At 41.6% G+C, this 17,694-nt stretch overlaps 1 protein-coding gene across 1 annotated transcript in view; it reads left to right on the forward strand.

Annotated features, from left to right (window-relative positions):
- The window catches only part of LOC311251330 (uncharacterized protein), a gene marked incomplete at its 5' end in the record, with an annotated part of 33,525 nt that extends 27,745 nt beyond the window's left edge, over positions 1 to 5,780 (forward strand). The window contains 4 exons of the mRNA XM_084343708.1: positions 2,924 to 3,052; positions 3,502 to 3,586; positions 3,914 to 3,940; positions 4,740 to 5,780. Of these exons, the coding sequence (XP_084199834.1) occupies positions 2,924 to 3,052; positions 3,502 to 3,586; positions 3,914 to 3,940; positions 4,740 to 5,305 (807 nt within the window). The 3' untranslated portion in view covers positions 5,306 to 5,780. The remainder of the gene's footprint in view (positions 1 to 2,923; positions 3,053 to 3,501; positions 3,587 to 3,913; positions 3,941 to 4,739) is intronic.
- Between the last annotated feature and the right edge of the window lie 11,914 nt (positions 5,781 to 17,694).

Here is a 17,694-nt window from a genome sequence, read left to right on the forward strand (position 1 = left end):
AAACAATCACAGTGATCTTGATTTTGGATATCGACATTTATTTAGTTCCACAAATTCCATACCAGGACTTGATTTACAGCGTGCTATATGTCAAATCACATGAGGAAATTATTGCCTTGGTTTTTCCATTCAGCACAACATTACGACTACAAAAGAATAAAAGCATTTATTTTGATGGGTGGGCCATGTGGCAAAAATTACAACACCAGAACATTGAATTAAACAATGCAATTGTTGTTAGTTTTCATTTACTTGGGTGAAAGCAAGTGCAGCGCTGTTTCTCCACCTTCGCTGAATGAATGCACGCTCCCGCGGCCAGGGGAAACACTTTCTGTCGGGGATACCTACATTGGCACAACACCTGTAACACTCCAATAGCTCCGGTAGCTCCAGTAGAGTGGGTAGAAGATTGATGCAATCAGACGTCTCCACCATAACGTAGTCCATGAACACCGTTGATTCTGATTCTCGAACGTAACTTTATATCATAATGTGTTTATTTTCTTTCTCGTGTCCATAATGTCCATCACTTCCAATAAGTAATAAATAAATAATAAGGTAAAACAAATACAGCCGTATGATGTTGTTCGAGCACAGTCAAAAACTGTTTGCTCCTTTCCCATTAGCCACACCTGTGATTATGCATGAACTTAAATCTCCTGTGGCCAGCCTTGGCATTTACCTTATACCCCTCTAGTGCATTGGAGGAATAATACATTTAACAAAAATAAAATACATGGCTCCTACACTGTTAATTGATTCACAGAGAACCAACATTCCCCTAATGCCAAATTTCATTTAAGGTTATGGGTGAGAGTGACACTCTCACATTACTTGTAAAAGAGTAACATTAGCGCACCACTTCCATTACTATTACATTCATGCTTGCAAGGGATAAACAAAAACATATCTGACACCAACAGGGTTTATAGTGCACTAAGTCATCTAAATTCGGAAGTCATTTGGATTTAAAAGAAAGACAGAAAACTGGCCAAAAAAAATTGTGAGGTTGGTAGCATGAAGGTAACACTCACCTGGTGAAACAGTAAGTGAGCAGTAAAGATTATGTGGATCCGGCTTGCACATGCAAGAAAACACAAAACAAAGACACAGATATTGGACAGTCCTGCTACAACTCAGCGCAGTCTTAGGTAATCATAATGAAATAATTTCATATTTCTCCCTCTAATTGCCAAAGTGAGGCACCTGGGTGCTATGCGAGTCAGGATTTATTCATATTGTCAAAATGCTTGTTCATTCAGCAAGTCTTTTTTGTCTGTAGCCCCATTCACACTGCCCTTTCAGTGTGGGAATCATGCGCTAATACTCCGCCTCAATGTCTGTGTGAAAGTTACAGATGCGGAGAGGTGGGACAGTTTCGCTCCGGCTCTGATCCACCACGGGAGGTAATATCAGAGCTGCAGCAGAGGCGAGACGGTGTCTGTGTGAATGGAAAAGCCGGCAGGGGTGTGTCAGTCTGATGGTTTTCCCAGTCTGACAGCTAAACAGGTCCTTCACTCATCACATAAAAGAGAAATGTCCCACACTTCAACCCACAAAGCAACGTTACAGGACCAAACAACAGTAATATAGTAACTGGTAGTACCTTTGACAACTTATATGAGGACATAAAACATATTGCACCCATACATGGAAAAGTGGCTGTCATCCTATCTGTCCTACTGACTCTTCATCACATTTCTGCCGAAAAACAGTGTCTGTCCCTGGCAGCAGAGCCAGGCAGCTCCTGCGGTTGAATCGCGGTGATTATGTGACATGATTTAGAGCAAAAAACAAACTCAGATGTCTTTCTTCCTCTATTGTGTTGTAGTTACTGTCTCTGGCAACTTGTATTGGAAAAAAATCACGGCAGTGGTCAACCCTCCTGACCGAGACTTCAGTGAACTTTCCCCCAGAAAACAGCATCCCTCCCCACAAGTGAAAGCCAGACAGGGTCCACTGTTCACTGATGGCGATTATGTAATTATGTAATTTAGAGCAAAAAAACATAACTTTGTCACCTTCCACGATGCATGATGGGTCAGGATCTCAATCACAACACATTGTAGCTGCATCAATATGATTATAAACAGTCTGCGGATACATCTATGTCTATGTCATGATGTGTGATGCCTCTTTCTGCATGCATTAAGCTAACTTGAATTGAGTTAACTCGCCTTGCATTTGCCATAAAGTAGTGGGTGGTGATCACAAAGATTATTCATCAGTGTTTCCTCCTTCCTCAGCAATTTTCTTTTGGAATTTTCCGCAGATCGCGTGACCATCTCTAATCAAATTTCCATTAACACTCTTATACAAAACAAAATATAATCACACTTGACTAAGTCCTCTTTAAAGACTGAGAAATATCCATCATCATCCTTTCACTGCCATGTTTTCATTGACACAACCATGTTGCATGCTGTGCCTGCGCATACAGTATGTGGCTGTTGCTAACTTGTTGATGCTGGATACTAACCATTGGGATTTTGACTGTGGTTTATCATTGAATGGGTAATCCATCCTTTGTAATCTTGCAAAGACACAAGCAACACTTACAAAGAGACGATGTAGTCTGCCATTGTTGTTCCTGTGCTTGAGTTGGCAGTAGCGTTGTTGGCCGAGAAGTATACACTGACTTAATGATGTGGTCCTCTCTCTCTGGTCCATGGAAAAGCAAATTGGTTCTTAGAAGGTTGCCAAGTTGGATAAAATGTAACTGGCAGATGCACAAACCCAGAACTAACATTAGGTTTGCATTGGTGGAAAGGAGTTAAATGTGCTGAGAACAATTCCCCCCGCTCTGACAAATTCTGACCAGTGTCACAACAACAGTGCCTTTCCAAAAGAGTGTGTGTGTGTGTGTGTGTGTGTGTGTGGTGTGTGTGTGTGTGTGTGTGTGTGTGTGTGCGTGTGTGTACAGGCTAATGGTGTGTCTGATGAGGAACTGAAGCAACTGTTGTATCCCAGAGGACCAAAGGAATCGAGGCTGGCTGCCCTTCTTCCCCTGCTGGAGTTTGTGGCTTGGTCGCTATTGTCAGAGGATACTGAGGTGATGTGTGTGTTTATGTTTGTTTGTATGTGAGTGTGCATGCATGTGTTTGTGTAGTGGTGTAGACTTTAAGGATCTATGGAACAATAAACAAAGACCCTAGGTTTATTTTTAATTCTAGTTTACCTTCGTGATTCCTGGAGATTCTGGGATGTTCGATAAATACAGAACACAGTATCTGCTGTTGAAATCTAGCTGTGTTACTCCTCCTTACTCCTTTAAACCTAATAAAAAAGATACTGTTTTGACTTCTTGACTGCCTAATTTACATTGTTGTTTCTGTGGTTACATTCCTGCCAAAAGTGGAAGGAATAACCTGAATAGTTGTGTATGTAATACAGAACATCTTGATACTAAGACATGAGATATAGAGCAGATTCTATCAAAAATAACAACAAAAGCTCTTTAATGACACTAGTCGATATTGTTTCATGAATATTATCCTACAGGAGGCTGTGTCGATGTTGTGGCTGCTGACCAAACAAAAGGCCTGGAGGACAGCAACTGGAAACTCAAAATACATACCTAACTCAGGTGACTCAGCTGCTGCCTTTCCTTTGAATAAGTAAATCATTGTAATTTGTAAGCTTGTATTCATGTGCAAAAGGGGATACTTTTTTTACTTATATGTTAATAGTTGTGTTTGACACACAGACATATTACACCTGGCAAAGCTGCATTTGTTGTAGTGAAAACTTACCCACCAATGCTGTCATGACTGTTACTGTGAATCACAGCATTATATCCTATTATGTGAAAATAGCAGCCATAAACCAGAAGCTGAACACAAGACAATATAATAAATATATATATATATATATATATATATATAATATATAATAAAAAGTTTTTGTTTTTCAGTGTGGCAGTGGATTCAGGGTGCCTCAGGTAATCTTTATTTCTTAATACATTTCCTGCCAACACAACAAACAAGGCCTAGCTACTAGCCCCTAGAGTGCAGTGTTCATTTCATACACATTATATACAATGCCTGGCCAAAAAAAGTCAGCAAATTAATTTAACTAAGCAAATAGGTGAAAGCATTCCATTGGTTATTTACTACAGTGATTAATATGTTTCATCTGGCAACAAGTTATTTAACCCTAACTGATGCAGTGAGTAGCTTCTCATTTCTTAAACAACCATGTCGGAAGACATGTCCTGTGGTCGTGGAAAAGATGTTTCTCTGTTTCACAAGGGTCAAATTATTGGCCTGCAAAGCAAAGAAAACAACTAAGGAGTTTGCTGAACTGTCCAACGCATTAATAAAACCTGGAAGGATAGTGGTGAACAATCATCTTCAGGGGAAAAAATGTGGTCGAAAAAAAATCTTGAATGATCGTGATCAGAGATCACTTAAACATTTGTTGAAATCAAATCGTAAAAAAAATCAACAGGCTATGATTAATAGTGAAAGTAAGAGCATTTCCACACCCACAATGTGAAGAGAACTCAAGGGACCCAAACCTGGAGCATAATACATTAAAAAGAATTTGTTTCACTTGCACGCAGTATCTTTTGACAATATGCCAAATTTGATTTAGAAAATAGTTGCCCTTTGCTCTTGCACTTGCAAGATAATAAATTGGCAAGGTAATAATAATACAGTACAGAATGAAATTGAAATACAATTGCTTGTGGCACCATTATTATCACTATTGACAATTATACTGCACTTGAATCCTAGTGTCAGTCCGGTTCGATGTCAGCACTAGCCATCCCTGGCTGGCTGTGTCCTCAGACTGCCTGCAGGTCAAGGAGGCAGCAGCATGCTCCACTACCCTCTCAAACAACAACCAACGCTTTGCTGAGTGGCCCTCCGTGCTGGGTGACACCATCATCACTTCAGGGAGACACTATTGGGAGGTGGAGGTTTCTCCTAGTAGTAGCTGGAGAATAGGTGTGATGTCACAGTATGCTCCGAGGCAACAAAAGTCCACCATGTCACCCAGAAGAGGATACTGGACTCTGTGGAAGGGCTCCAGTTTGTGGGCGTGTACCAACAAGCCCACAAAGCTGCAGAGGGCAGCTATGCCCCGACTGATCGGGGTGTATGTGGAGGTTGGGGAGGGTCAGGTGTCCTTTTATGATGTTGATCGAAGGGTTCACATTTACACTTTCTCTGACACCTTCAAACACAGTCTGATCCCTCTGTTTGTCTGCCTGGATGGAGACACGGTCCTTAAAATCATACCAGCAGATATGTCAGTCACTGCTGATAACAAAAACCTGAATGGGTCACGGTCTCTTTAGCTTAGTACAGTTATTCCCAAACTAAAGAATGATACAGCCCAATTGGTAATTGGAATATTTCTGGGCCCTCCCAAAACTTACATTAAAACTCTGATCAACACACAAGACTAAGATGAAGAAGGGGCCCACCTGCAGTAGCTTCCCGCCCCACACCAGTAGATAGAGCTTAGTAGATAAAGATCAGCATTCTGTTCAGTTCTGACAGTTCCGATTCAAATATGTTGTCGTCTGTCATAGCTATTTTCCTTTCATTGGGGAAAAAACTGACCTATAAATCACACTTGATCAGTTTTGTTCATCACAGAATGAGAATGAGTCACCGCACTACTTTAAACTGATGAGAAGTTTAAAAGAACATATTCATTTAAAATTCTGAATGATTACTATTATTTTTGTCATTCATTATTGTATATTTCTTTCATAACTGCCCATGCTAATGTCTGTGCTTTGTTAATTTAAATAAAATGAATGGAATCATAAAAACTTTTATGCATCTTGATTTACAGAAATACCCTGCTTCACACCGACACTGTTCCACACATTATAAATGGCTGCCTTCCAAATATGCATTTTATTTTTAATCCATATTACTATTCCATACATAACTTCCAGGGCAATTTCTAGAGTCATGGGAGACTGGAACCTAGCCTGAGAGGGTACACCCCATATGCAGACAGACAAACATTCACACTCACAATCACATCAACACAATTTCCCCATTAGGACCTGTGGAAGAGACAAGGGCACTAAGGGGAGTGTCTGCTGCTGCCAGTCAGCAACAGCAGCATGGGTAGTTGGATTAAAGACTTTGGACAGTGGGCCCTAGTTACTGTTTAACAGTATCTTATATATATATATATATATAATCGTGCTTAGCATTATTTAGATTTTACATGTTAGAAATACAGAACAAAGTTTATAGTTATTAGGAACTCTTTAATAGGTTATAGTAAGATAACTGTACTAGAAAGCCAGTTTAATCAATTGAGAACTACAGTTAAAGCAAGATCAACATCACCAGCATGGATTAGTGATATCATCAATATCAGCATGGACAAGCAATACCAAGAATATTAGCAGGGATATTGACAACTGAAGTTCTTTGGTATTGAGGAGCTGCATAGTTTATTAATGCCTAACCTGTAATGTACATTTACTGCCACTAGACAACTTCACTCCTGATTTTTCTCTCTGCTCCAGGAATACTATAGCAAGTATGCACGTTTTATACTTACAAAGCTGTACAGTTTTGTGCAAATTTTAATATTAAACAGAATTTAGATGATGTCAGTACTCTTAATATATACATTACATTGTCATCTGCCCTCTTTCAGGAGAAAAGTAAGAAAGAGTTGTGATCCAATCGAATGATTTAATGTAACCTGTTCATCAGACAGCCACATGGTTTTCACAGGGCACACGGTTTAAAAGGAACAAATAAGTGAGATCTTCAGCCACTGAAGACTTACTTGTCACTGTCACTCAGTCCAATGCTTGATACAGCAGGATCTTCAAGCTCTGCAGGCCCTGGTTGTTTCTTCATGAGGGTAGAAGCTGGAGCTGCTCCTTGTTCATTCCTGGAGCAATATTTTAATGATTTATTGACTGTATACAATATCTTACAGTGTTATTGCTAGAGTTGGACACAAAAATGTATAGCAAAGTTACACAACAGTCTCATAACTGGAATGCCAAGTCGTTGCAATATGAAGAATTCAACGATAATAGTCTGTCTACTACTGGGTCCATACAATTGCAATTTATAGACTGTGTTTGTTACACCAATAGAATGAGTTGTTCTCAGAATTTAGTGTCAATGTATACATTGTGAACGTAAATGTCATTATATATGGGCCCTTTGTAGACGGTCTAAAGCGCAGCACGCCAGGGTGTTAAGGGCATGTCCAAGTGCTAATTAATTGGCGGATAATCTGGGCGCAAAGTGTGGCGCACGGGGCAAAGAGGTGTTATTTAGACTCTGAATTATTCATGGGTGTGATTTGGGCGGAACATAAATCAAATCAATCCGAGGGTCGTCTCCCAATAACTTTAAGCACATATTAACCAGTGGCACTTGTCTTCGCTAAGGGAAAGGGATGTGTGTCCTTTATATATCAGGAAACAGACTGCACCTTTGACTTAAGACCGTTTTTTTATTGGTCTATGGCGCTGCCACTTTCCGCTGCCTCAAGATGGCAATCCACCATCAGTGCACCTGACCACACCTTATTTTAAGACCACAGGTGGGCGCAGGTACATTTGCTATTCACACAACGTGGGCACTGGACGTGAAAAATGACAACTGCCTCAGTCTGAAACTAACAATGACACTTGCGCTGCACTGTGTGGCGTTCTGTGGCCGGATTTTCTGGAAAAATTCTTCTATTAAATTCATGGGACCTTGTAAAAATCCTATAGCTGTACTCTAAATACTCATTATCACCTACCTACAATGCAGTACTGAGTTCCCTCCCCAGACAGCTTAACAACCATTCACACCTAAACTCACCTAGCCCTAGCAACCCACATGAAGGTCGGTTAAGGCAACGACCCGACCCACAAGTGGCCCTAAGGACTTTGAAACTCAGAGCTCACGTGTCCTTAACAACTCTGTAAGGACACTCCCACACAGAGTTTAAAAGCCTGCAACTCCCCTCCAGTTGGTTAGAACTGAAGAAGCCTCTTGGATGAGAGGTGACACATCTTCAAGAAACTGAAACAAGTCAAGTTGCCTACGATACAGCACTTAGAATTACCATGACCTGGATGACTGAGAACCTTCATCAACAAATACTCCAAATATATAAGTAATGGATTTCGCATTTTTGTGATTCTGTGTGTGTGTTTTCTAAACCTCAGCAATCATTTATTGTTCACTGGGTCAAAGAGACCCTAAGGAAATGTGGCAACATTTATTCATTTAAATATTTGTCATTGAATGGTTACAGCAATCAAATTAACATGAGGAAGTCATTTTTATTTTTATTTATAATTGTTAGTTTTCACTTTCTTGCACACAAATTTTGATTCTACATAGTATTAATGTAGTTCTGTCACATCTAGGGGTAATTTAATTCTTTATTAAAAACTGAGTGCCACAGATCTTTCTTAATATATCTTCAGAGCTGAAAACCCCATTTTTGGGGGGTTATTTCCGCTTAGGGGTGGAGCCGAACCTGAATACGGTATTCTGTTTTTGGTAGGTATATATATATATATATATACCTAACAAAAACAGAAGTTAGTTAGATATATACCTACCAGGGGCGGACTGGGGGGGAAAAGTGGCCCGGGAGTCATTGACAGACCGGCCCACTTCATGCGCGGTGTGGGGAGCCAGCCAGCCAGCCAGCCGGCAACACAAGTTTCATGTACCTTGATGAAAAAAACTGCATTTGATGTTGTTTTGGACCATAATCATATAGTAATCATTAACCTGAACCCTTAAGTAGCCTACAGTAAAATAATTACAGCAGTGTAGTGATTTTACAGCATGTAGTGATTTTAATGCAAACAGGTCATTGATACAATAAAATTTGGCCGACCAATTTGCCAGGCTGTTAGAACTGAATGACACTGACTGTCTATACCATGAGTAAATCACTAGAGGGCAACATAATTACAACAATAAGCCCATTTCAATAAAAATGTTATTTAAAAATCATATTTTCATTGTGATCAAGATAATGACATACACACTAAGTATAGCCAAGACAACCTGAACCAAAATAAATAATACAGTTAATTAAGATGTGGTAATAAATTATATCTTGTAGCCTCAAATTATGACTTAATGACCTGTATCTTTTGTGCACATCAGCACATTTTATTTATTTTCCTCCCCATGACCACTGTTGGGCTCCATACATGTTTATTTATCATAAGTCATATCGTTATCGCAATATTGAACAAGGTTATCGCACATGCAGGCCTGTTACACACTCTGGAATATTATTACTGAATGAAGTGGTGTCTGTCTGATGATGATCCCATGTAGGATAGGCCATCTACAGACACATAAATAAACTATTCATTCATTTATACTCATTTAGTATTAGAGTCAATTCAAAGACAGTAACAGGTTGATTTCAACCAGACGACAACATTATCTACAGGCAGGTTGACAAATACAGGAAACATCTGGTCAGTGAATGGTGCTCATTTTGGACTCCGTAGGTTAGCTAACATTAGGCTAGGCGACATTAACTAATGTTAGCCAAATGAGCATTTTCACCTAAAGCATCACCAAGTTCCAAACATAACTTAGCCTACCATTATTATATCACTGGTTCTTTGACTGGGCTCTGGAGGCCGCTTTGTTTCGTGCTCTGCCTTGTCAGAGTCAGACTCATCATCCTTGCTGGACTCAGGTGCATGTTTGGAAATATCCAGCTGTCAAAGCTCACCGCTGCTAACGCTGCTAGTGCTGGGTATGGCAACATCATCAGATTCTTGTCTAGTGGTGATGGCTAAACCCGAACGACCACCAAATAGGTCCGTCATTTTCTTACTTGTTGCTGCAACTTCCTTGAGGGATTTCTTTTTTTAATCCCTAAGATTTTCAGCACCACCTTCACGTTTTTGGGCTCGTTTTTTATGCTCCATCTGCCCAGACAGCGCTGGCTCTCAATCCACCAAAGCTGTCTTGCGCCGTTAGCGCAGTGTGATTGACAAGTGACAGCTGCAACAGCCTGAGGAAATGGGTGGGACCTACCCACATGGACGAAATGTGATTGGCTATCAGCATAGGCAGTGATACGTGAACACAGGTATAGCCTATCACAACAATAGCCGCCCGACCCAGCCCCCCAGCGGACCACAACGCTGTTGGCCGTTGCGATAGACTTTTTTCCCCCCTTTCTTTTTCATTTTCTCATGGCCCGGCCCACCGGGGAAATCCCCAGTGTCCCCGTACGCCAGTCCGCCCTTGATACCTACCATTTATGTGCATGAATGTGCTCCTTAGCAGGGATACAATACAAATGTGTGTGTGTGTGTGTGTGTGTGTGTGTGTGTGTGTGTGTGTGTGGTGGCTCACGCATTCACCACCGGTGGATTTCGGCCAGCTGATGAAGGCTCCTGAAGATAAACATAAAATAAGCATGGCTAAGCTACAATTACAGAGGTTTGTTGAGCGCTAGCTTTAAAATAGCATACCTGTTTTTAGCGTCAAACCCTGCACCGGAAGAGAGGGAGAGAGAGACCCACACGGCTGCAGACATCTACCTGTGACCACACTATCATTAGCCACTGGATAGCACTCAGTCTAACGCAGAGAGAGAGGACACTTACCACCGCCAGAGAGAACCAGAAGCAAACGGAGCACGGAGCACTCGGTTGCTGCTCTGCATTGAAACCACACGCATACAAAAGCTTTAAACACCAGGGGCCTCATGTACTAAGACTTGCGTGGATTTCCTACTGAAACATGGCGTACGCTAGAATCCAGAAACTGTCGTACGCACAAAAAATATCAGATGTATCAAAGTGTGCGTACGCATCGATCCAAGCACTTTTCCTTTGTACATCCCAATCAACGTGGAATTGAGCGCACATGTAGACGTGCTAAACTCCTCCCTGTCCACGCCCTCATTTAAATATGCAAATTAATTTAAATAGGGCCTCCACCGGGGATTCCCCTCTCTGCACCATCAGATTTACACCATGAGTAAAGGGAAGAAGCGCAACTTCACCGAGTCTGAACTCGAAACGCTATTAAATGATTCCTGTTGTTTCTGGGCTTTCTTCCTCAAAAGATGTCGGCGTGTAGTTTGATGATAAATGAATCTGCGGAGGCGAGGCTGGGTGAGAATGGATAGAGCAATCTTTATTGAAACAGCTTTCAAGCCTGCGTCCGAACCAGTACGGCCGCACGCGGTGTTCCCAATTTTGGCAAAGTTCTCCCTAAAGCTTTGCCCTCTGCTCTACCAGAAATCCTCTGTGATCTAGGAAATCTACAAGTACTCACCTAACCTTCTCTATCTGCGCGGGCCTTTTTAAAGTACTTAAGCCTACACCTACCTACTTTTTCTAATTGGTCACTTTGGTAGATTTAGGGTTTCTCTATCCAATAGGCAAAAGAGGAGTGGACCAGTCTCCTAGGGAATGTCACCTCCACTATAGATAACCTACTCTGCTGATGTCCTTCTTTGGGACTTGTGCCCTAAAACTGACCTGACTGTCCCTCTGTCCTTTTGGGGAAATGTATAGTTGAACCGGCTCCTGACCATTTGGCATACCAGTTAAACTCTATTATCTTGTCCTCCAACTGCCCTCCAAAACACACATAGAACTGACTAATTATTCTAATGTCACCTAACAGATGTCATTCCCATCTGACACCTTCCTTAACCCCCACAACCAGGAACAACATGTCACAGTTAAATCATAGCTCAGAATGTGTTGTTGCACAGATACCTCATTCCTTTTTGCAAATATTTAAAATGCTGTATGACAAACACTGTCCGGTAAAAAAAAGACACACAAATCAGAACAAGGAGGGGAAACCATGGCTAACAAAAACATTGATAAATGCCTGCAGGAAGAAAAGCACCCTTTACAGACAATACATAAAATTAAGGACGGACCAGTCAGAAACGAGATACAAACGATATAGAAACAAACTAAATAGTATCCTAAATGATCACAAGAAAGAATACTACAGTAATCTACTAGCAGAAAACAGGAAGTATACCAAAAAACTATGGGATATTCTAAATGATGTGATCAAGAACAAAAATACAAAACCTAGTGTGGCAGTGGGGTGTGGTTGAGGCGCCGGCTGCTGGAGGAGAGGGAGGAGTGGCTCAGCCGGTGCTCAGACAGCTGGACAGAATCAGGTAATCAATCACCAATATAAGCACGCTTGTAACCTGGTTCTGGTCTCTTGCAGTAGGCTGGGTCCTGGGAGAGGACCGAGCACCAGAGACGACAGGAGACGGCAGGCAGTCATTCCCCTCGGCCGCGTTACCCTCAGCCGCGACGGCTGTTCCTTTCTGTTTTATCTGTTTTTGTGTCTGCCGGCTGGTAAATAAAACTGTCATCATCTTCATCCCACGCTGTTGCCTCCTTCCTGCCCTTCCTGTGAGCACCGAGGCTCACACCTAGCTACCCTCCCTACTTCAAGGATAATAATATGAAGGAAGATAACATGGAATTCATAGCAGAAAGATTCAACAACTTTTTTGTTAATGTGGGACCAGATCTAGCCAAGGACATTCCTGACTCACCCCTACACTGGGACCACTTTGATAAGGACAGAGGCAGAAATCCGAGCACAATGTTTCTGACACCAGTGAAGGACATAGAGATTAGACACCTGGTCAACAAATGCGTATCCAAAACATCCACTAATGTCAATGACCTCGACATGAAGCTAATAAAGACAGTATTAGATGGAATCATTTCACCTCTAACATATATCTGCAACCTGTCATTCCAAACTGGGATATTTCCCACCAAAATGAAAGTTGCAAAAGTGGTACCACTGTTCAAGAAAGGTGACAAACACAAATTTACTAATTACAGACCAGTCTCAATACTGCCACAACTGTCTAAAATTCTAGAGAAGCTATTTAACAATAGGCTAGACAACTTCATCAACAAACACAATCTACTATACGATAGCCAATATGGGTTCAGAAGAAACCACTCAACTGCTCTAGCTCTAACTGAGTCTGTGGAAATCATTACTGATTCTGTTGACCAAAAATTACATTCAATAGGAATCTTCATAGATCTGAAAAAAGCATTTGACACAATTAACCATGATATTTTGATAGCTAAACTGGAGAGATATGGTATTAGAGGTATAGTACTGGAATGGGTCAAGAGCTACCTACACAAGAGATCCCAATATGTTAAAATGGGAGATAACTCATCAACTTGCTTGGACATAGTTTGTGGGGTCCCACAGGGGTCAGTACTGGGTCCAAAGCTGTTTATACTATATATAAATGACATATGCAAAGTATCCAATATTATGAAATTAATATTATTCGCAGATGATACTAATATTTTCTGTTCTGGGAATGACTTGAACCAATTAGTGAAAACAGTCAATAATGAAATGGCCAAGCTTCATGAGTGGTTTAATATAAATAAACTATCACTAAATCTAGAGAAAACTAAATACATGCTGTTTGGGAAAAAAGGCTACAAGAAGAGTATTTACATTCAAGTTAATGGAGTGAATATCGAAAGGGTTAGTGAAAACAAAGTGCTAGGAGTGATTATCGATGACATGTTAAGCTGGAAACCACACATAAGACACGTAAAAAGTAAACTGGCCAGGAGTGTGTCCATACTCTGGAAAGCGCAAAACCTACTAAATCAGAAAGCACTTTATCTGTTGTACTGTGCACTAGTCTCTCCACACCTACAATACTGTACAGAGGTTTGGGGACAAACTTATAAAGGCAACATACATCCCCTGCTAATACTACAAAAAAGAGCTTTGAGAATTCTACATTATGCCAACTACAGGGAACATACTAATCAATTATTTATCAAATCAAAAACACTCAAATTATATGACTTAAACTACCGCACAGTACAGATGATGTACAAGGCTGCCAACAAAAGCCTCCCTCATAACCTACAAATACTATTCCTAAACAGAGAGGAGGGACACAATCTTAGAGGGAACTTGATTTTCAGGCAGAGAAAGGTACGAACTACATTAAAATCCTTTACCATGTCGGTCACGGGTGTCAGACAATGGAATGATCTTGATGAGGAGGTCAAAAAATCAGCAAAACTGAGTGTCTTCAAAAAAAAGTATGTAAATATGACTATTTATCGTTACAGACTGACCCAGGAAGAGTTTGATAAAGGTCAGAGGCAGGAATCAGCAGACGCTATGTTGAGACTGCATGGGAGAAAAAACAAAACAAAACAAACAAAAAAACAAGAACCAATTGAACCCAAACAATAGCTGACATTGAGAAGTACAAATGTCTACTTGTGTGAAGAACTCAACTGACTCCTGTAAATCGAGACACTAAGGAGAATCAATTGGTCCATGATGGAGTTGCTAAGCTGGTCACTGAATGCGATCGACAGACTGTTCTCAACAAGGCGTGCGGGTTCTGGTGAGCCTACATGCCCGGACGGGACCTTCATGGCCGGCTACATCTTGGATGGATGGGAAAAGTGGAGAGTCGTGTGCCTTGCCGTACTGGATATAGAGGATGTTGAGGATGTGTACATATTCTCGTTCATGACAATTGGAATGCTCTCCCTGGGATATGGAATGTCCATGCAACTTCGGAAGCTGAGAAAGATCGCTGCTGAGCAAACCATTGTGAGGGCGGACAACGCCAAAGCTCGGAGTGCTGTGGTGGGGAGTGGACGTAGCTACAAATCGAGAGGTCATGGCGAGCTAAGCGCAGCGAAAGCTGCAGAAGCACCTGTGTGGGCACGGACAACCCCTGGCTCCTGGCTGTGTGTCGTTCTAGGGCCGGCCGCAGCTCTGCGCACAGCTCAAGTAACACTGGCCTCGGGGACCTAAAACGACTCTTGAGCCAGTTGCCGTCATTTGCCAACAGATCTTCCCTCTAAACACCCTCTCACGTCCGATATTAACATTTGCGATGTCTTCTAACAAGGCCAAGGCTGCCATTGTTAATGGCATTTTTTCATCACTTTGCGCATGCTTTTATGATTTATGATTTATGATCCATATGATTGCAAACACGTGTGTGTTAATTGTCCGTGTCTCTGATGTAATGTGCACACATTACTCTGAGGACAGATTGTTTTCACATAATTAACAGTTTCCCAGCATCACCTCAAAGTGTCGCCAAAGGAACAATAGCTGTAGAAACGTGCGTACGCCAGCCATGAAGCTGGTGTGGGGCACCGCACATTTCCACGGTCATTTCACTTTTGATACATCTGAACGTTGGTGTGGAAAATGACGTACACCACGTTTTTGTGCGTACGCAACATTGATGCATGAGGCCCCAGGACACTGAGCGATGTAAAGCGAAACAGCAGCGCAGAGCATTACCTGCACGGGCAACCACCTCTGACCCGGAAGTGATGTATAGAGAGTGAGAGCACAGGAAGGAGGGCCGTACTTATGTGCTGCCGCCCTAGTGATCAGCTGTGTGCAATTACTGCCGCAAGACAACCCCATTTCTATGCTGCTACATTCATATATATATATATAATTGTCTGAGTCATTCATTGAGTCTGTTCTTGATCCCCCTCAGCCTGCCTGCGCAGAGGAATCCCCTGAAATGTGCAATAGCTTCCTGCATTTCTTCATTGATAAGGTTGCTACTGCAAGGGCTCTCATCACTACTCCTGCATCTGACCTCTCTGATCCTGTTCCCTGCTCAGCTGTGTTTGAGCTGTTTGAGCCTGTGTCTCTGATGGCTTTAGAAGATGTGGTTGGCCAGATTAAGCCATCAGGCTCTCCCTGTGACACTGTCCCTCCTCACTTTTTTAAAGAGGTTTTCCCTAGTATAGGGCAGTCGGTTCTGGCTATTATTAACAGCAGTCTGTCTAAACATGCTGTGTTGCAACCCCTGCTTAAGAAACCTGGCCTTGATCGTGGTATTTTAGCCAATTATAGACCTATCTCCAAGCTCCCTTTTATTTCAAAAATCCTGGAAAAAGTTGTCCATGATCAGATGTCTTTCCTGGATGAGCATGATGTCCTGGAGGTCTTCCAGTCTGGTTTTAAAACATGGCATAGTATGGAGTCAGCTTTATTAAGAGTTTTCAATGACATCCTCCTGGTGAATGACTCTGGAGACTATGTGATCCTTGTCCTGCAAGACCTAACTGCGGCGTTTGATACTGTGGACCACAATATCAGTGTCTCGGTTGCAGCACTTAGTGGGCATTTGTGGTAGTGCCCTAGATTGGTTCAGATCCTATCTTGCAAGTGAACTATGTGCGTAAGCCTTGGTGGTTCTGAGTCCCGCTCTGCTCCGCTGTCATACGGGGTTCCACATGGTTCAATTTTAGGGCCCCTGCTTTTCTCAGTATATCTGCTTCCCCTGGGTTCCATCCTGAGAAAGCATGTTATCTCCTTTCATTGTTACGCTGACGACAGTCAGATTTATGTGCCGCTGAAGAAGAAAGATGCCTTCTGCCTGAAACCACTTCTGTTATGTCTCGAAGACATTAAAGCCTGGATGTCACTGAACTTTTAAAATTTTAATGAAAAGAAAACAGAAGTGATGGTGTTTGGCCCGAGTGGCTCTTTAAATGGTCTTGCCCCACCTTACCTCTCTGAGCTGCTCCATCCCTACGCTCCTGCCCGGTGCCGCAGGTCAGCTGACCAGCTGCTCCTGGAGGTACCGAGGTCTAAGCGGAAGCTCAGAGGGGATAGAGCTTTCTCTACTGCCGGTCCCAAACTTTGGAACGGCCTCCCACTGCACATACGACAAGCCCCCTCACTGTCCATTTTTAAAACTCATCTTAAAACCCATTTTTATTCTTTGGCTTTCAACCCAGCATGAGACTCTGCTCTTGTTTTAGTGTTTTATCGTTTTAACTTTGTTACTGTTTTTTGTTTTTATTGTTTTTATATTGTTTTATGTTTTATGTTTTATGTTTTACGTTCTATTTTCTCATTTATGTACAGCACTTTGTCCCAGCTGTTGCTGTTTAAAGTGCTTTATAAATAAAGTTGAGTTGAGTTGAGTATATATATATATACATACCAAAAACAGAAGTTAGATAACGCAAGAAGTAAAACGAGAGTCAACATCGGAGTGGCTTTTAAGCGATGGCCACAACTGAAGCAGTCGAAGACCTGAAGATGGATGCCATGGTAGCTGTGTCTCTGTTGGACAGGTAATGAGCTTGTTTGTTTTGTTGGGGAAATGTTATTATTACTGATGTTGCCTATTTCTGTGTCCTATAGTTATGAGAGGGACGCATCAACTTCCAGCCTTGAAGCGTCAGCTCACAGCAGAACCATGTCCTGATGTTTCCACTATTTCTGTAGAGTCTCTCCCTGACAGGTGAGTGTAACTTGATGCTGGTAGCAACATGGATCAGACCACTGTTATTCATGTAATATGTGTCTTTGATGGATCCATTTCATATATACATTTGTCCTTCTTTCATATCCATGATATGGTGTTCAGCCACAGGAGTACATTCAGCACTAGACTGATCCCATCCCACCAAGATGCATCACAGAGCACCACAGGAAATCATTCCTGTCTGTGGCCATCAAACTGCTTAATTCCTTGCTCTGAGTGTGGCATTATTGCTATGTATATATGTACATTTCTTGCATTTTTGTTTTGTTTTTGTTGATATTGATATTATTATTATTATTGTTGCTATTATTATTATTATTATTATTATTATTATTATTATTACTATGTCTGCATATTCTAAACTTTGAATGGGAGCAGCTG

This window comes from Pagrus pagrus, assembly GCF_965226575.1.
Source record: "Pagrus pagrus genome assembly, chromosome: 22".
In the NCBI taxonomy this organism is placed as follows: domain Eukaryota; kingdom Metazoa; phylum Chordata; class Actinopteri; order Spariformes; family Sparidae; genus Pagrus; species Pagrus pagrus.